Here is a 19,437-nt window from a genome sequence, read left to right as displayed (position 1 = left end):
TTGTTAATATATTAAAAAATATTTGTGCTGTTTTAAATAGGGGATATCACAATGTTCTCATGTTACAAAACATAGTTTTACTTTGTTTCATGCATTTTTTGTCAATACAGAGACATAAAATGCCATTTTCCTCTATAAATTTCTAAAGCTTTAACAAAGCCTTTGTGTTGGACAAAACCAAACGTTCAAATTTTGTAAAAACCTTAAGTTAGTTATGTGTAGCATTACACACATGCCAGTTTTATGCATGCCTAGGACATATAAAACCGCCTATAGTTCAAAAGATTAATAATTGTTGGTTTTAAAAGGTCCTGTAGTACCCTCATCATTAAGACTTTACAATCTGGTTATCAACATGAGAACAATAACAACAGCTGAACACAATAACCCCAACCTTTGACCATTCACTCAGGAACATAGGGAGGAGAAACCTGAGGGGTTATTCAGGGTTAATCAGAGAGAAATCTTTTTTACCAGGGTGGTCAGGTGTGCAGTGGGGTACAGAGCGGGTGAACAAAGATCAAATGTTGATAACAAATTAAACATAAAATGCACAAAATAAACACTGAGACTACCCTTTGATGAAACCTTCCAGATCAATGTGAATCCACAGTTTTGGTTAAAGAAGTCAAGAAGCAGAAAAAGATTAAACCAATCCATCAGAAATACAAAATTGTTGTTTAAAAAAAAAATCTTTTGCAGGTGTGCAGGTCCATCATGCCCAAATAAGGACCTTTTGAGCTAAAAAGTGATCTCTTTGTATATCTATAACTACGACTATAATTGTGGGAGCACAAAATATTAAATATTCTGTGTCATTCGGGTGTCATTTCCCAGCAGAAAAGTCCATTAAGAGGTTTGCACAAGGACACATCTGTGATGGAAGATTCCCACTTCCCCAATAAGACACTAGTTGTCACTACTAGTTGTCTACTCGATTCTCTGAATGACACAAATACAGTATTTTATTCTTTTTTTTTTTTCTCCCTCACATTATATGATTAATGTGTATGTGTTTTTGTGCTTTTAGGTGGTGCGTGCAGCCGAGGAGGCGGCGTCCACCCTGGCTGGATCCATCCACCCGGAGCAGTGCATCAAGGTGCTGTGCCCTATCGTGCAGACAGCCGACTACCCCATCAACCTGGCTGCCATCAAGATGCAGACCAAAGTCATTGAACGCATCGCCAAGGACTCGCTATTGCAGCTGCTGCCAGACATCATCCCGGGACTCCTACAGGTCTGAGTCTGAGTCTAAAACAAGAGACAAGCTTTTAGTTCATTCAGAGCAGGTTTTTAAAGAAATATGACTTTGGATTTTTATATGTACACATTTATATGGATTAGGTTGGATTCTAAAAGTTTTCATATGTTCTGACTGGACACTAGCCTCATTTGTTACAACTAACAAGGAGAAGGAGACACAAAAACACACTTTTAATAAAATGGACTAAACATTGTTTGCTAGACAAGAGTGTTAAATGTTCTTAATGTAAACAGCTTAAATAACACGGAGAGCAGGGGTTTCTGGGGACAGACAGATCAGAAACATCCTTGTCAACTCCAAAAAGGCATATTTGGACAATGTTCATATTTGGACACTGGGAATTATTTGCCTTATTTGTCCCTGGAAATGTTTGCGTGTACTCTGCACTCTCTGCGACTCCGCCCACGTTCTTGCTGACCCCTAGTGTGTGTGTATGCACGTGTGCGCGCGCGTGCGTGCGGCGCCTGATGCTGTCTCTCCTCTCCGCAGGGCTATGACAACACAGAGAGCAGTGTTCGCAAGGCCAGCGTGTTCTGTCTGGTGGCTATCTACTCTGTAATTGGCGAGGAGCTCAAACCCCACCTGGCACAACTCACGGGCAGCAAGGTACTGACTGCCGCCCACAAGTCTTTGCATGTACACATTAACACGTACACATACACACACATACAGTATTAACTAAACCTCTTCAACAGATGCAGAGCCTTATCATCTTCCCATATTGTTATTTCTCAGCTGGTCCCAACCGGCTGTCCAATTATAAAGCAAGGGTTCATATTTGCCCTATTTTTCACCACATGTGTCCTTGAGTTATGTAAGGGTTGGGGTCTGAGGGTCAGGTTCACCTGAACAGAAGGACCCTCTCCTAACCACTCCCACCCTCCACCTGTGATCTTTTGTTCAGCTGGTTATCTGAAAGGAGTCTTGACACTAACAGATGACTGGTCACATTCTCAAGTTGTCAAGATTGGATTTGTAGGCAAATTGGAACAGTTGGATTTTTGTATTTAATACATACGCAAAACTGTTCGATTGATGAAGAGATTACCTGTTAGTTCAATTGTCCTTATCTATTTCCATTCTTTTTGTAGCAGTCAACTATCACTGAAACATACTGAATTTTCAGCTAACCATAGCTTTGACCGGTGTATTCCTTTTTACATTTGGTACTTTGTTGCTGGTGATCTAAAATGATTCCGTCATTACCTGGTACACAGTAAAACCTTTGATCCTCTAAAGTGAGAAAGATGGTTATAATTGTGTGGAAATAACATATTAGTGTTAAATCTACATCAGTGGCTCACTACCATTTTGTATTGTGACACAAATTACTTTCGTGTAATTTTCCTTGATAGAAAAATAACAAATGGTCAATAAATGAATGAACAGCCAATCACATCACAGGAAAGGAGGTATGCATTGTGCAAGTTAGGTTTTAGATTAGGTTAGATTTGATGTGATAATGTGATAATTGTTTTTCTCCCTCTGTTCGTCAAGTGTTTGTCATGTTCTGACCATCGAGTAAAGTTTAAATCCACATTAACCGTTAAGACCACAAATTTTCAAATAAGAGGTCTAACACTCACTGAAGAGTGGTTTTAGATTTAGATTTGAAAAGGACACCAGGTGTGATATTGCTCCTCAGCATGCACGTTACACTTTGCATTGAGGTAAATGATCAAATCTCTCGTCTTTGCTTGTTTGCAGATGAAGTTACTGAACCTGTACATCAAACGGGCCCAAACCACCAACAGCAATAGCAGCAGTTCCTCGGACGTCTCCTCTCACAGTTAATGTAGGGAAGTTCTCGATTGGAAACCGTGCGGACGGACGGCGTTCCGGGATTTCCAGGGCATAGCCACGCTTATTTCAGACTTCTCCGTCTCTGAGCTTCCCCTTCTCCTCCTCCTCCTCCTCCTCCTCTCTTCTTCCTCATCATAGCTCAAAGCTCCACCGTGCTTTTCTCTTGTTTTCGAGGGGATCTCATTGACCTATTTGTCATTTAGCTTCCTCCCTCATCCCTGCCCCTGCTCTCAAAACTTTTGAATGTAACCACAGATTGGTTTTAGACTGGTGGGGGGAGGAAATCAACATGTTTAGAGTTTTTGGATTTAGGAAATGCACTTTCTTTTCCTCACTGTTTCCCACAACCACCACACCGCTTTTTGTCAATAAATGCTGTTTCTCCTTGAGCACTCAGAAATAGGTAGCTTAAGGAGTTCATACATAATACCACAAATTATCCACATCGGAGTAGAGAAGTATGCGAGGGAAATTTCTGTTAAATCAACTACAATTTTGGGAAGAGGTGTCATTTGGCTGGCCCAATGATGGTAATAAGCCTGTAGGCTTTAGGGTGAATTCTGGTTTGGGAGCATAAAAACCAAATATTGCAAGAAAAAAGAAATGTACAAGGCAACAATGTGACATAAAAAGAAAGTACTGTATGAGCATATTAAGTTAATGTTTTAAGTTTATGGACCATGATCAGGGCTCATAGAAGCCTGTGTATCAATTGTAGCTTTTCGTGCTCGTTTGTAATTAACAGTGGCTTATTTAATTGAATCCCCCTTTCACAAAATTGATGTTATAATCAACAAGGTACCAGGTTGCTAAAAGATAACTTTTCAGCTACAGAAGTGACAATCCTTCAATTATTGTTCATATCTTTATCTTAAGGTACAGAAAATGAAATTGCTGTTAAACTTCACAGTGGCTGAATCCTTCATGAAATTCACAATCAGCAGACAGAGACCAGGAAAAGATTCATCGCCTGTATTTTCACAATGAACTTTCTGCATTAAGTGAGAAAACAAAGATTTTTGTTTTGTTTGACACTATTTCACAAACAGAAGACACCATTCGTTGCCATCCGTGGCATCTAAATCCACGAGGCTGCTGCTGCTGCTCGGTCGAAGCAGAGATGAAGAAGTCCTTTGTAAATACTATGGATGTTTTCCCTGTTTGGACTTGGGAGAGAGACCAGTGATCAAAAAGACATTACCAGGCCTTATTCACTTCACACGCGCTAGTGTTTGTTGACTGGGACTATGGGGTGTGAATGGGGATGTACACAGCTGTAACTCTTGGCTCTCGAAAAAAAAAAAAAAATGTGAATCTGCAGGAAAACGGACCCTGGCAGCGGCGGCGGTGGCAGTTTTTGACGACGACGCAAATACAGTATTAGTTGTTTCCTCAGATCTCCTTCAGTTCCCCTTCATGTAACCACAGCTTCTGCAATAACCGTAAAAATCCACAGATAAAGGTATTTTGTACATACACTTTTTGACCACTGCTTCGCAAAATTTTACATAATGTAAAAAAAAAAAAAAGAAAAACAAAAACAAAAAGTGAACAGGTTGACTATCTGACTAACTTTTTTGCATGTTAGCGAAATAGCTTGCATGTAATCTGCAGCACCTGTCAACTTTGTGCTGTTTTGAAAGGCCCAGGTCTTTGGCTGTTAAAGTGCACTTGTAACACCATCAGATTACTCATCTCTGATGTAATGTTTCAGAGGAGGTAGTCACATTAGCCATATGTGACAGGTACAAAATGGGGGCAACAACTGTTGACCAAAACCCATGTGTTTGGTAGAAGTACTCAGGCAGCGTATTGAGAAATCATACCTCTTGGTACGACTGTGAATTTTGATTTCAGTGCTAAGTTTGAGGTGTCAAAAAGCTTTAAAATATTGGATTCCTGCTATGTGACGCTTCATGGATCCCTGATTGGGAAGTTTTTCCCCATTTGATCAGATTTTTATTATCCATTATGATTTGGTTTATCGTGTTATTATTGATCTACTGTAGGAAAGGATAAGACTTGTATTGCTTTTTTAATATTTCTGTTATTTTGTTTGCTAACGTCTAGCAAATTAATAATAATAATGAGGAAATATTAGTATTCCTGATTTCACTTGGGGACATCCTGAGTCCTTGGATGGCTGATGTGGCGCTCACTTTTAGTTAGTTTTCATTCAGGGGAATCCTCTGAGAATGGGCCAATTCTGGTTATTTAAGTAAATGAATGTACAGAATTTGCGTATGTTATAATTTGCTTCTTAAGTATTGGTACTGAAAATAATTTTGACAACATACCATCCTGCACACTCTGTAATATGCCTCTCTGCACTCTGTCTGACGTCCACCTAAATCCTTTCTAACAGTTTCAGACCATTAATCGGCCGAGTTTTGTGTTTAATCGGGCTTCTCCTGGTTGAAGCAAATCTGTAGTTGACGTAAGCGGGGAAAGTTCACCAATCACCAAATCACCTGTCCCTAGCATCTCTTACAACATTGCTGGTCCCAGAAACAGACAAGATGGTATTCCTTGCAAACTGTTCACTATGCATGTTCTGCAGTACACTGTCTTTGTTTTGTCTCAATCGGTCATGTAATATTCATACCTGTATTTATATATTTTATTTTATCTTATTTTATTTTATTCTCCCATGATAAACTGTACAGAAGGTTTTTTTTTTTTTTTTTGTTAAAATCCACCTGTGATAGATTTGCAACAATGTAAAGAAACTGTTTGCTCTAGAAATAAACAGACTCTGAGCTGATCTGGATTTTTTTTTTTTTTTACTTAATCTTATGCTAAGATTGAAACTGCCAATTGAAGTTTCGTGTGTCCTCTCCATTTTCCTCCCCCCTCAGGTTGAACCTTGACTTCCACATGTGTACTGTCCAGCAGTATTGCCCAGTTGTCCATCCATTTACAAGCACATGCATCCAAGCGCTGAGGTGTGCTTAGCTGCTCTGTGTAAACATTAACCTGAGCACTGCTTTGAAATGACCTGCTCCTAATCTCTGGTTCTTTTGAGGAGCTCTGGAAAGACAGGATGACAGCTGCAGGGATTTGTACTCAACCTGCCGTGTTCACATGTGTTTAATTCAATCAAACATAACTTTTGAGATTAAAGTGCTTGGTGTAAAGATTTTGCCAGTAATGTGTTGCAATTATTATCCACAGCTGCTCTTCTGTTGCTATCATTACTACTATTATTTGTTGGTGCGATAGCCACCATAACAGGTAAAACTGCTGCTAATTCATTACTGCCTTTATTTTCATAATATGAAATATCACAGCTAACATAAAATTCCTTGACATCGGAAGCTTACTCGCCCTTCTCATTGTTTCCCTTTGTTTACCAGAGTTTATCTCCAAACATCATTACCCTAAGTGAGTTTTCAGTCAAGCTTTAGGGCCATACTGTTGGCAGTGTCAACAACTGGTCAAGTGAAGCTGCTGTTAATGCATCAACCCAGCGAGACATTGGTTGTGGGAGGTGTACCTGCACACTCCACCTCTCAAAGGTCATCCAAGGCAGTCCTGATGACATCACCGGACGATATAAGAGGCAAACAGAGCGAGGCTCAGCTGCAAGCCTGTTTGAGCTGAAATCCGAGGAAGCCAGCAAAGCTAGCTCTGTCTGTCTCCGCGTCTTCCCCGTGTGTTCCTGGGATATAAGAAGACATCGCATTGGAAAATATGCTGTTCTGCCATTCCCAGCCTGAGTCCTACCACCAGCACTCTGCTAGTTACATTAGGTAAAGCACAGCCATGTTGAGAAGCTTCAGATACTTGTGGATTTTAGGCACTTGCATCTGGGAAAGGTCACATCTATAGCAGGTTAAGTCAAAGTGTCAGTGCAAAGCAGTGACATTTACTTGCTCAAGAATATATGGAAAAAAGTGGAAATACTCATATGGCTTAAAATGTATTTTTAAAGTGTGCACATTTACAGTAATCTGCCTCCATTATTATTATTATTATTAATTATAACCTGCAATGTGAAATTAAACATTTAAATTGCATTTTGAAGAAGCATATTTCATTTAAAATTCTGTCTTTTTTCTCTTGTTCAAACTCACACACAACTTGCTCGATGACTAACATTGTCTTTTGCAACATTAAACTTTTGCACCTTTGACCCTATGATTAAATTGATTAGATAGAAAAGAATACAGGACAATCACCTTTATCACCTCCGTGCTCAGCCCTTCTTGTTTCCATCTGGTCTCTTTCAGAGAGGCCTTGGCACCTTTCTTGCAAAACGAAGAAGCCAGGCTTATGGCTGAAAATGGTACCAAAGAGGATCCCATTCCAGTACATTCTGTGTGCAGCCACTTCGCCGGCTGTGAAACAGCCAGATGAGACTCTCACTTATCTCAACCAAGGTAGCTATCTGTCCTGCTAGTTTTATGTCCACATAGACTAAATGGACTGGAGCTCATTTTGTCACATTTAAACGAAAGAGTTAAATCAAGGACTTATGATGAGGGATTTCAAATTCATTATACTTAATGATTAGGCTAGATCTTGGTAAATTAAACCACATTTACTTGAATTAATTTAAATTTATGTCCCTGCAGTTTGGGACATTGTCTCTCAAAAGCAGAAATCAGGCATCAAAGACAAATGATGTGTAAAGTCATCAAGATAGCAAGTCTGGAGCTGTCCAAAAAACTGTTTATTTACCAGATGAGCTTTATTCTACAAGAGAATGATCAGTTCTGAACTCAGTTTAAGTTATCTGCTCAGATTCCCTTTCCTAATGCTCCTACAAGTCACCGCACTAGATGTTATGTTCTGATAATATCAGAACATCAGCTTTAGTTTGTCTGAGGCTATGGAAGCAAAAAAGGCCAGAATAATTAGATTTTCTATGAGAAACTTTATACTTAACCAGGATATTTAACTAGAGCTACAATTTTATTTTCATTATCATTAATCTGCTGATTAATGTCTCAATTAACTGTTTAGCCTATAAAATGTTTTTAAAAAAATCACTTGTTTAACTAGTAGTCTGAACCCCAAGATATTAAATTTACTGTCATTTAACTAGAGAAAAATACTTGCCAATTGATTTTCTGTAGCTTGAGTAATATGACCATTGCTGATACATACAATTAATATTGAAATTGTAATGTTAAGCGCTGAGATATTTTGATTTGCCATCAACTTCATTTAGGCATTTTTTTTTCTTCTGTAGAGGGGTGTCTGAATTAAAACAAACTGATTTTTTAAACCTGATCTGAATTTTTTAATCAGAATTCGACTGTATATGAGCAACTATACTACTATATTTTTTAATGATAATAATGAGAAATTTTGAAACATGGAAATTTTCAAGTATGTAATTCAAACCACATATATTCAGAAAGATGGATTTCAAAGTAAAACGTAAAAAACCCATGGCCCTTTTTTGCTTCCATAGATTTCTGGCACAGTAAACAGTTGTTAACAGAAATATACATTAGAGTAGGCTTCCCTGGATTATATGACTGGGATATATGGAATGAATAATTGCATATCTACAATAACCCTTTAAACCCTTTAAGTTATTAACAGAAATGACAGTAGTAAGATTTGAGAGGAATTATAATCATAGAATCATTATCTTTCCCTTATTGATTTATCTGTGCAACATGAGCTCCTACATGTTTGCTAATTTGTCTGACTTTCATCTTATAATTCACCTTCCTTTCTTTTTTGTCTTTTCTCCTCTCCAGTCTGTACTTTCACCTTTTACTTCACATCATTCTCTACTACTGAAACCTTCTGATTGTTTCTGTTTCTCTTGTTGAACAGTGACATTTTCTATTTGTGCTTTAATTACCAAGTTTGTCCTGCCTATCTGCTCTAAAGTAATTTGTTTTGGAGTAAGCACAATGAAAGTGAGCTTGCTGTAACATGCAATGTTTGGCCAACAATTAAATTGCCATATAAAGATGGCATGTATTGACAAGAAGTTAACTGCCATCAGGGTCTGTAGTTTACTTACATTACTATACTGAAAAAGCACTGATAGTTAGTCTTATAGTGTTCCTCACTGGCTATTCTTGTGATAGCCTGTTAAACTTAATGTACCATATTTGATCAGGATGGAGATATATAAAAATTTCCTCATGACTGGCCTTGATATGTGGCTTAAAAGGTTTCTAATTTGATTCAGTTTCTATCTCCACTGCCCCTCTTTTCTGATTGACTGATTTCCCATTTTTCAATTTTAATCAGGTTTTTCTTTAATGTTTTAAAATGTAGGTCAGTCCTACGAAATCCGTATGCTTAACAGAAAACTAGTGGAGTATACAGATATAAGCAGCAAATATGTAAAGGTAGGTGTAAGGTATTGTGTTTGTCTCTTTTTTTTGACTTTCATGTGACCTCTTCCTCTTTCTTCTTTTATCTGTTTTCATCTATTCCTGGTTTGTCACAGGTCCCTCAACCCTCCCTTCCACTTCAGGGGTGGGGTGTCGACCTTGGAGAGCTTGGTACTATCACCCAAACTTACCTCTCCTCCTTTTTAGACTTTACAGAAACCCCTTACAAACACACAACTCATCTTACTTTCACATTTCTGGCATACATACACTCTCTCTATGGTTCATCACAACATGCTACTCTCATTTAGATTTGAAAAAGTGGTATATTGCCATTGCTTTTTAAGTTGAATCTATGAACAGCTCATATTTTCTGTCATGCCATTTTCATTTTCTTTCACACAGATTGTTGTGACACACAAAAGTAAGACCATCTGATAAAATGTTGAAAGTGACTCCATTAATTACAAAGACGTTTGTCAACACACTCGATTAAGAGTAAGGAGAGATCATTTTATTTCATTTTTGTGTGAGCTCATCCACTTGACACGTCTGTGTCGTCAGGCTACCATTGCCAGAGAACGTAATTTTACCTTTAGCATCCTAGAAACACAAAAATGGGACAGGTGGCATCTATGCAAACACATGACGTGCTGGATCCAGTCATGCATTAGCCCCCCTCCATAAATATGCCAATGGTACATGTTTTTACAGGTTGTTAATTTAATTTGTTCTGTCCTGGTGGGATTTAAAAAGGTTGCCGTTAAAGGGGCAGCCTAGCCATTCAGTGAAAAGATTTGCATGACACAGATTTGAAAAAGAATGCCTAAATTTAAAGCAGTATGGGGGCAAGATATTCTGACATCAGTTCCCAAGAATGGGTCTCACTCTCAAAACACAGGATCCAACAATTTACATAAACTGGATAGTGTCTTTTAAAGTCAATCCAAGTTAACCTGGATGACATCATCTCCACCCTGATGACAACATCAGGGTTATTTTTTAATTGTAAGATAGCTCCTTGGGAACAACAACTGTTTTCACAGGCTGAGTAGTATTCCTAATGTGTATGAATGAATAATGAGTACCCCAAAGTTGGTGGAGAGCCCCTTTATTAAAATCTGAAAATATAAGACATCTAATATTCTATACATAAATAATTATGAATATATAGCACAACATGCCTTAGTAAGCTACTAACAAAAACTACTGCACTGCAATAGATGCAGTTTACAAAATTCATACATTCACTGTCTTTTATCAGGGTTCCCACATGCTTTCAAAATTATTCCCACCACATTTCCCACCAAATTTGTGACCTTGATGGGAAAGAACGTTATGTCCATTGGAAATTTATGGATGGACCTAAAAGTACCTTTTGTTTTTAGCATTTTTCTTCACCCTGACAGGATCATGAGGTTAGTTATAATCAAATTTTTAGTTACATCTGCTAGGTTATTACTGAAAAGGCACTGCTTTCCAGTAACTTTCCAATTTTCTGGGAGGCTCAAGTGTCCATTTCATGGGATCTTCAAATCTATTGTCCATGTGAGTGTGGGAGCCCTGATTTTTAGGTGGAAAAAACAGTTCATTTCACTCATGTGTATAGTTATATATTGTAGATGCTCTTTTTTGATATGAGTACTATGTGATGAGTAGAAACGGAGATGAAATTCACTGTGAATTTCCGCCTCCTTACTCACCCTTGCCTAATGAAACTGCCTCATTATGTTTTAATGAATAAGTGAGGGGAGCCTTTTTGCACTTTGCCCAACAGTCCAGCTGTTCAGCTTTGTGCAAGCTGCCCCTACGCAGACTGTAGCTCTTACTCTGGCCTAAATCCCTGATCCTCCCTGCTTACAGAGCATTGTGCGCGTGGTGTTTCATGACCGTCGACTGCAGTACATGGAGCACCAGCAGCTGGAGGGATGGAGATGGAACAGACCTGGAGACCGAATCCTGGATATAGGTGAATTGACTGTACACACTGAATATCTGACCTATGATATGTCAAAGGACACTCTCATGACAGAGATAAAAGATAACTGATATCTCCAGTGCAATGGGTGTCCTCAGTGAGAATCAAGCCATTAATTAACATTTACCTCATAAGCTGTACAAGATAATTGGTTATAATCAATTTTGATGGACTATCCAACACACCAACATTGCCACTGATGGCACCACACCACCAGTGTGTCTAATAAAAACCTGTGGGTGTGGTTTGATTAAACTTATTGGACGCTGGCCTGGCAACTTACCTCACAATTGTCATCACATTTTGATTCAATTTTTGCTAAATTCTAGTTGGTGCAAAGAGGTGTGTAATGTCACCTTTTGCCAGGGCCTTTAAAGCAAAGGTAGACTGACAGACGGGCTCATTATTTGCAGATATCCCACTGTCAGTGGGGATACTGGAGCCTCGTTCAGACCCTCTGCACCTCAACACCATTGAGTTCCTCTGGGATCCTGTCAAGAATGCCTCTGTTTTCATTCAGGTACAGATTAACTCTGGTCATAACTTGGTCATCTCTGGTTATCTTTATTGCTTCTGCCCATTTGATGTTCCAACTCTCGTCTTGTCCTCTCAGGTCAACTGCATCAGCACAGAGTTTACCCCCAGGAAGCATGGTGGGGAGAAGGGGGTGCCCTTTCGTATCCAGGTTGACACTTTCACTACCAATGAACAAGGGGAATACATGGAGCATATCCATTCTTCCAGCTGCCAAGTCAAAGTCTTTAAGGTAATGATGCTTTTTTTTCTGCTCTACGTTTTCTGCTTGCCTGCCCAACATTGGCATCTGCCCATTAGACATACAACAAAATGCATCTATGACAGGTTTGTATTTCACTTCGAACGTCCTCATTTCTAATTTCCTCAGCCTAAAGGAGCTGATCGCAAACTGAAGACAGACAAGGAAAAGATTGAGAAAAAGACTATTCAAGACAGAGAAAAGTATCAACCCTCCCATGAGACCACCCTGCTAAAAGAGGTGAGGCACGCTCTTCTCTTCCTTAGGCCGCATTACATAACAAAGCAGGTCTGACATGAGCCTTTGTTTGCTTTCATTTTGTCAGTAGTGCTGTTATGCCATAACTTTATTGATCCCACAGTGGTAAATTCTTGTGTTGTCTGAATATTTATCTAATCTCATCAGCACTGGAGCCATACAATCATTCATTATATCACTATGTGTTTCATCTGCCAAGCCGCAGTATTTTCTTCCTCTTGCTTAGCTTCCTTGCACACAGTACGTTTTAAACCAGCGCAACCTCACTGTGTGTTAATGTGTTACTTTGCTCGTTTTGAGTCATTTTTTAAAAAGTGTGCTCGCTTGTTGCCAAGGTTTGTCAATGATTGGCGCTTTTTGTGCGTCAAGTGACTCAGCAGTTTATTCTTTAGTGTTAATCTGGTTTGTTATCCAACTAGATAAAAAAACAGACCAGATCAGAGTTGAGGCAAGAAACCTATATCAGATCAGTTTGGCATATGGGGAGTTTCAAGGCCAGGTGAACACCTTGGGCTCTTTGTCGTGTTCATCAAGTTGTGTTTGTGGTGTGATGGGAGCATTGTTCTGTTGGGTGAGGCTCCTGCCTTTGGGGAGTGTTGTTGCCATTGTGTGTGTGTGTGTGGGTGTGTGTAGCTGTTCAACAGCTATGTAGCTGCTAACTTGGTCTGCCATAGTGCTGAGCAGGTAGCTTACAGTGGGATTATGAGAGCTTTTTCACTTAATGTAGTGGCCTGCTGCTGCTGCTGCTGGAAACAAGGCTGATGAGGGCAGAGATTTGCAGACTGGAAAACCAAAACAATGGGCAAAAAAGACTAAAAGTCTTAGTAGAACTGAGGACAACTGAGTAGAGAACATATTACATATTAGTTATTTAATTGAATATTTATATCAAAATATGAATTGATGCAGCTTTAATATGATATTTTTGATTTGGAATTTTAATAGTAACTTTTGTGTAGTAGCTTTTGTGGTCTTGTTGCACACTCAAAGTACTTTGCATATTCACCCGTTCAGACACACATTCATTAATGCTCATACACTGATCAAGGGCAATGTAGGGGTAAATTGAGGTTCAGTGTCTTAACCAAGGACTCTGTGACATGCAGACTGTAGAATCAGGGGATCAAACCACTGACCTTCTGGTTAGTGGAAGACCTGCCCTTCCTCCTGAGCCACAGCCGCAATCTACAAAGACATACTTCCTTTGTTGGGTTGAACACTGAGGAAAATAAAACCTTCTCTTTTCTCTCCCCGTTTCTCTGTGTCAAGTGCTCCCCATGGCCTGATGTCCTTAATCTCACCACCCACAGCAGCTGCAGCACTCCATCACCGGTTTACCACAGCTCGCCGACTTCCTGTAGTTTCCCAGATGGGTGAGTCAGCATTCACACCACACTACTTCACCATTCTGGTTTGCGTCAGCGCTATTCATTTTGTTTATTGTATTCTGTCGGAAAACTGTAGATTACTATCAAGGAGAATTAAGAGTTGTTAGTTGTTTCAGACACAAAAGGCAATGAAATCTGTTTTAGGCTGGGGTTGACTGCTGCACTGATGGTGTACTACTGAGTAATAGCTCCCTCTAGGGGTGCCCACCAGGAACACTCAAAACTGTTGATAAGCATGAGGCCCCACAAACTGTGCTCTATAAATAGAGTTAAAAGCAGACATTTTTTATCAGTAAAAGAACAGATGTATGCGTTTCAGAGAGAACAAAATACTCAACCACTCAACCCTTTTTTTTCCTCATGTGCATGTTTCTGTAGCAACTGTTCTCCAAACCAGCAAAGGGAGCTGCTCGCGCCCGTCTGCCCCGATGTAAGTAACGGAGAACGGTGCGGGGTGAAAGTGTTAATGTTGCTCTCTTATTTCCTTTAGGCCATTATTTGGAGACAGTGGATGCTGTGCTGCTATACTCATTTCAAGGGCTCTTCTTCTTTTTGACATGTAGCACCTTCTGCCGTCGTCCTCGCCGCAGGACACTCAGCAGTGGCTACACCGTCACAGGTTCTCGCCTTTCTCAAGGCTCTTCTCCAGCTTCTCAGGTAATTGGTGTGGGAGGTGTGATCCATGAAATAACCATTTGAAAGCATTTATCAGACAGCTGAGTGACTCAATCACAAGAAAGAGTTTTGAGGAATTCACTGAATATTTTTGGGGACAGACCTCTTCATAAAATCTACAGGCTTTTGAAAGAGATACGACTGAGGCAGATGTGATTTCCAGATAAGATCACAGGAAAACACACACAGGGCAGGGCAGGGCAGAAAGCAGAAGCAGATTTTCTACTGATGTTGCAGGTGCTGATCTGTTGAGGATGAGCAGGGAGGATCTGATCCAGATATGTGGCCCAGGCGGACGGCATTCGCCTCTTTAACACCATGAAAGGAAGGTGAGACATTAAAATACACTTCAACACCCATCAGTCTTTCCTTAGAAACTTGCTTTGTGTCCCTCAAGTTATTCTTTTTTTGTGCCAGTAGATTTCAGACTGGTAGAGCTGATGCAATGTAATCTAAAGTTATAAACAAATATAAAGACAAAACAGAACCTCCCTGATACTTGCCTGAATTAGTGTTAAGTTAGACAAGAGGGAAAATAAAGAACAGTCTTGAGGCATGTTACCACTGCATATTCCTGAAGTATTAGTACTACAGTCTCTTCTCACATATTCCAGGTCTGTACAGCCCCGTCTTACCATATATGTGTGTCAGCAGCAGGCCAGAAACCAGCCTCCCATCAAGCCAGGGGATGGAGACAGTAAGTGCACATACTGTATCATATGATTTTTATTATATGTGTGTTACCAGCTATATGTTTGTGGTGCTCTGTCCTTTTCCTGTCTTCCCACTAGCTCCACCCAGGTGATACCTGATGAGCCATCAGTGAGCTGCACCTGGCATTAGTGAAGTGCTTAAAAGCTCCTTTGCCAGTGTCAAAAGGCAGAGGCTCCTAGTGTGGGACTGCTGGACTTGGTGCCTCTCAGCTTGTTTCTTTTTGTGTTGCTGTTGTGTTTAGACTTTGTCTTTTATAGTCTTGGTTTTGTCTTCATTGTTTAATATGTTTGTTTTTATGTTAACAAATGCCATGAATTTGACTGTTTGTAACATGGTTTTTGTGGCTGATTTGGGTTAATGGTGGAATGTTGTGCGCCCCATAGGGCCACCCAAGGGTGGGGCGTAACAATGTGCATGTGCACATAAGTAAGAGGTTACTCTACAACATTTTTCTAATTAGTTTGTTAATTTTGACTGGTTGTACTGTTCTGTTGGTTTACAGTCCATGCAGATGCAGATGTCTCCTTAAGTCTTTGATGTTTGAAAGTGTGCTATCACTTTTTATATCTGGAATATGGTGAAATATTATGAAGTGTTTTCCGGACATAATTTTCCATGGAAGTTGTGGAAAATCAGGGCATTTTAGAAACAAATCACCAGACAAGAAAATATAAGATTCAGAAAAAACATCAACAGAGAATAACATTTTGACCATCAATATTGTAATCTAATGTATTGTAATGTGCATGAGGTTTCGTTCACAGGTGCCCTCCTCTCTGCTTTGTTTTCCCCTGCAGTCTACCATGCTCTGTACCTGGAGGAGCTGACACTGTTGGACCTGTCTGAAAAGATCGCCATACTGTACAGCATCACTCCACAGCAAATTACACGCATCTACAGGCAAAAACCCACTGGGATCCATGTCTTAGTCTGTGATGAGGTATCCATCAATCATAAGTGCTAAGGCTGAAGGCAACAGGACTTTTTTTGTTTCACCTCTCATCTGAAAGGCTTCCTCAACTTCTGAAAACTGGTTGAGGAGTCTCAGGTATTTAACCTCTTGGAGGTGTTCCTGAGAGTCGTTAACTCACCCTGTCATGTGTCGTTAGGGTCACATGAGCCCAGGTGTGACTCGTTGGTGGGTCATTGCTCCACCCTGACATCATGTGAGTTGTTAGGGTTGAAATGAGGAAGCCTTTCAGAAACCTAAAAGAAGTCCATTTGCCTTCAACCTCTCCAATGCTGCTGCTTTCACTCTCAGACACATAAATACAGATTCAAAAGTGAAATAGAGAAGTAGCCTTTCATTCTTTGAGGTCAAGGGCATGTAATAAGGACTGAGAGATTTCTGCAGTAACAGGTAGGCAGAGTCATAGAGTTAACACTCACTAAATATAGCAAAAAAAAAAAAAATGTATATTTACATTTATTTCTAACTGGAGTTTCTAGTTGCCTTTCTAATTCTAATTGTTTTTTTATACAAAACACTTTTAAGTATATAACTGAGTCCTAACTCCTTATTTTCTCAAACTTGAAAAATGCACCAGTGCAATATTCCCGCCTGTTTTCAATGTCACTTCATATGTTTCAAGAATTCTCTGGAGTCAAGTTTTATTTTTCTCTTAATTCTAGTGCAATAAGGTGCCTTATTTTATATGTAAGAAACAGTAAGTTCTTTAGTCAGGTTTCATTTGAATTAGTTACACACAGCTAGGACACTTTATTGATCCCCAGGGAGAAATTTCTTTGTTACAACAGCAGTAATAAAACAGACAATATGACACGACAAGAATAAAAATTAGACTTAAAATTAGAGTACTGATGCAATAAAATACCATTTTGTGACTTTCAGTGGGAGAGGTATTCAAATCCTTCACATATGTAAAAGTACCACACAGTAACTACAAACAATCTAACTGATCAAAGCAGCAATATTTCAGCAGCTCCTGTGTTCTTTTCTGTAAAATTACTTTTTTTGTCAATAGGAATATATAGTGATGCTTCTGGTTAAAGAAAAGGGTCTTTCAAGAGTGTAAATGACTCACAGAGACCTCCGAGTAGCTGATCGGTTTGGATGTGAATACTTAGGATTGCGTTTTATGGATGAAGATTAATTTTGACATGCAGCACCCAAAATGGAAACCAGCTCTGTTTACAAATTCTATGTTTCAGATGGTGCAGAACTTCAGGGAGGAAACAAGCTTTATCATCAGCACCATAAGAGGTAATTATTTTTATAGCCAACCTTCAATATCACACCTCTGTATTAGACAGTTGATATCCATTCTTGATTACTGGTACTTTGAATGATCTTTCATTGGATTGTTTTCTGTTTTGCAGATGAAAATACAGATGGCTACCATGTGGTGTTGAAATGACCAGCAGGTACTCAGGAGGTTGTTTTATCAGTGCAGTTGTACAGATTGTGTATATAAATCCTTCTAGACTACAATATGTGACATTTACTAAGATTTACAGTACAGTAAAATTCAAGCTTTCAGTTTATTGTTGATTTTGCGTTTTTGCTTAGTTTTCTTTAATTCCCTTGTTTTATTTGTATTTTGTTGAGTTACTGATTGATGTTTGATATGCCTTGTAATTAGTGGTAAACAGTGGCGTATTACTCATTCACATGTGCATACATTTTTGGCTTCAACATCATATTACTCAATTACATTAAGCAAAATAAATGCCACACATCATCATGCAGACAAATAGAAAGGACAAATGAACAAAACTGTTGTTTGTTGTTTTAATAGGGAATTCTGATCTCTCAGTGCCTCTGTTGTATTTTTATGCTTGTCCTAAATATGAAAGGCTGTTATGTGCCATATGATGGGTCTGTTTTTGTTGCTATGGCTGAATATTTTCTCAACTGAATTTGATGCAATATTTTAAACAACTGAATGTAGACAGGTTAAACAGGGGCACTGGGCTGCAGTTTGAATCTATGATTTCAGCTTGTTGTATCATGAGTGTATTTTAGCCAAAATAAAACATTTTGCACTGTTTTCTGTTTTTCTAGTGGTTTGAAGTGGGGTGGGGCTCAGTTGTAAAAAGGTGATGTCATTTATCGTTTAAGCACCAGTGAGGATTTAGTAATATATCATTCACTGTGTGGAATACCCTCTGACAATCAAGGGCCCTGTGCACACTACTGAAACAGTAAAAAAAAACAGTATAATGTGGACTGTTACAGATGTTGTTTCTATTTGATAAATGGATAATTTGATAAAGAACTTGCTTGCTTGTTTATGTTTATCTTATATTTTCATATTTGCTATGTTTTCCTGCAAAAATGATTAATTGCATTTATTTCAATCTAGTTATTCTCTCTGTATATAGCTAGCAGTTCTTATTGGCAGTGGCGGAGTCCACCTTCCCCATGGCTGGATACAGATTGCCTGCATAAGTCAAAAGGGAGTGACAGGAAAAAAAACAGTGTGTAATCCAGCAAACAGTAAACAGCGGCTGCAGTGAGATTTTGGATGAAGAGGTGTAGGTGACTTCTCAGCAAGGTAACCTGATATGGCACAAACCATATGGATAAAATCAAAAGTAGTTTCATCTGGGGGATTTCATTGCCACAAACCTTCATGTCTGGAAAAAACTATTAACATAATATTCTCCATTCACTGAGTGGAATTAGGTTGGTGGGAAGGGTATATGCAACAATGTTTAGGTAGGTGGTATGATCACCTTTAGTTTTGAGCTTGAGGGACAACCAGTAAATCTTGGGCAGAGAACCTAAGTGATCTACTGATGATACAGGGATGGAATTTGGCAAGAAACATGTATAATGAGATCTGATATGACAATCGAAGCACAGGATCCTGATCAAATATAACAGTTTCTAAGATTAGACTGTAAAGCTAAAGAAAGGGACACAATAGATTGAGCAGCCTGGGAAGCTGTGCTATCTGAAGCAATGATAAGTTGTAAAAAGTTGTTAGCTATCTAGTTCTTTGTGGAATATACTTGACACCATGTTAGTAAATGGAAAAAAAATAAAAATACAAGAAACAAGTGGCACGAGTATAGAGAAACAAACGCTACAAAATTATTATTAATGAGCCTACACATCGGGCACAACTTGTGCCTGTTGCAGCAGCTGAGAAGTGGATACACAGGTGGACACTGTGAACAGATTATGGAGTCAAATGTATTGAGTTTAAGTTTTAAACTGTTCAAATTGAACATTAAAAAGTATAATGTCACAACCTTCATCAGACTCTCCTTCACCTCATGCTGAAGGTGTGCATCCTCACTTGACG

General features: G+C 39.1%; 2 protein-coding genes across 2 annotated transcripts in view; both read left to right on the top strand.

The window, feature by feature from the left end:
* clasp1a (cytoplasmic linker associated protein 1a) overlaps positions 1–5,831 on the top strand; it is an 80,566-nt gene extending 74,735 nt beyond the window's left edge. Inside the window, 3 exon segments of the mRNA XM_051072566.1 lie at positions 1,031–1,237; positions 1,754–1,870; positions 2,972–5,831. Coding sequence (XP_050928523.1) covers positions 1,031–1,237; positions 1,754–1,870; positions 2,972–3,058 — 411 coding nt within the window. The 3' untranslated portion in view covers positions 3,059–5,831.
* Positions 5,832–6,311: 480 nt separating this feature from the next.
* On the top strand, positions 6,312–18,174 carry tfcp2l1 (transcription factor CP2-like 1). The gene is given in 17 exon segments (XM_018702640.2): positions 6,312–6,819; positions 7,300–7,369; positions 7,371–7,449; positions 9,317–9,390; positions 11,239–11,344; positions 11,767–11,873; positions 11,967–12,119; positions 12,258–12,368; positions 13,656–13,759; positions 14,153–14,204; positions 14,338–14,431; positions 14,687–14,739; positions 14,741–14,778; positions 15,064–15,146; positions 15,961–16,103; positions 17,336–17,387; positions 17,504–18,174. Coding segments are annotated over 17 exon segments (1,416 nt in total). The 5' UTR covers positions 6,312–6,760; the 3' UTR covers positions 17,542–18,174.
* Positions 18,175–19,437: the final 1,263 nt, after the last annotated feature.

Source organism: Lates calcarifer, linkage group LG1 (genome assembly GCF_001640805.2).
Source record: "Lates calcarifer isolate ASB-BC8 linkage group LG1, TLL_Latcal_v3, whole genome shotgun sequence".
NCBI lineage: Eukaryota > Metazoa > Chordata > Actinopteri > Centropomidae > Lates > Lates calcarifer.
The sequence above is the reverse complement of the archived record's forward strand: the minus strand, read 5'-3'. Positions and strand labels throughout refer to the sequence as shown.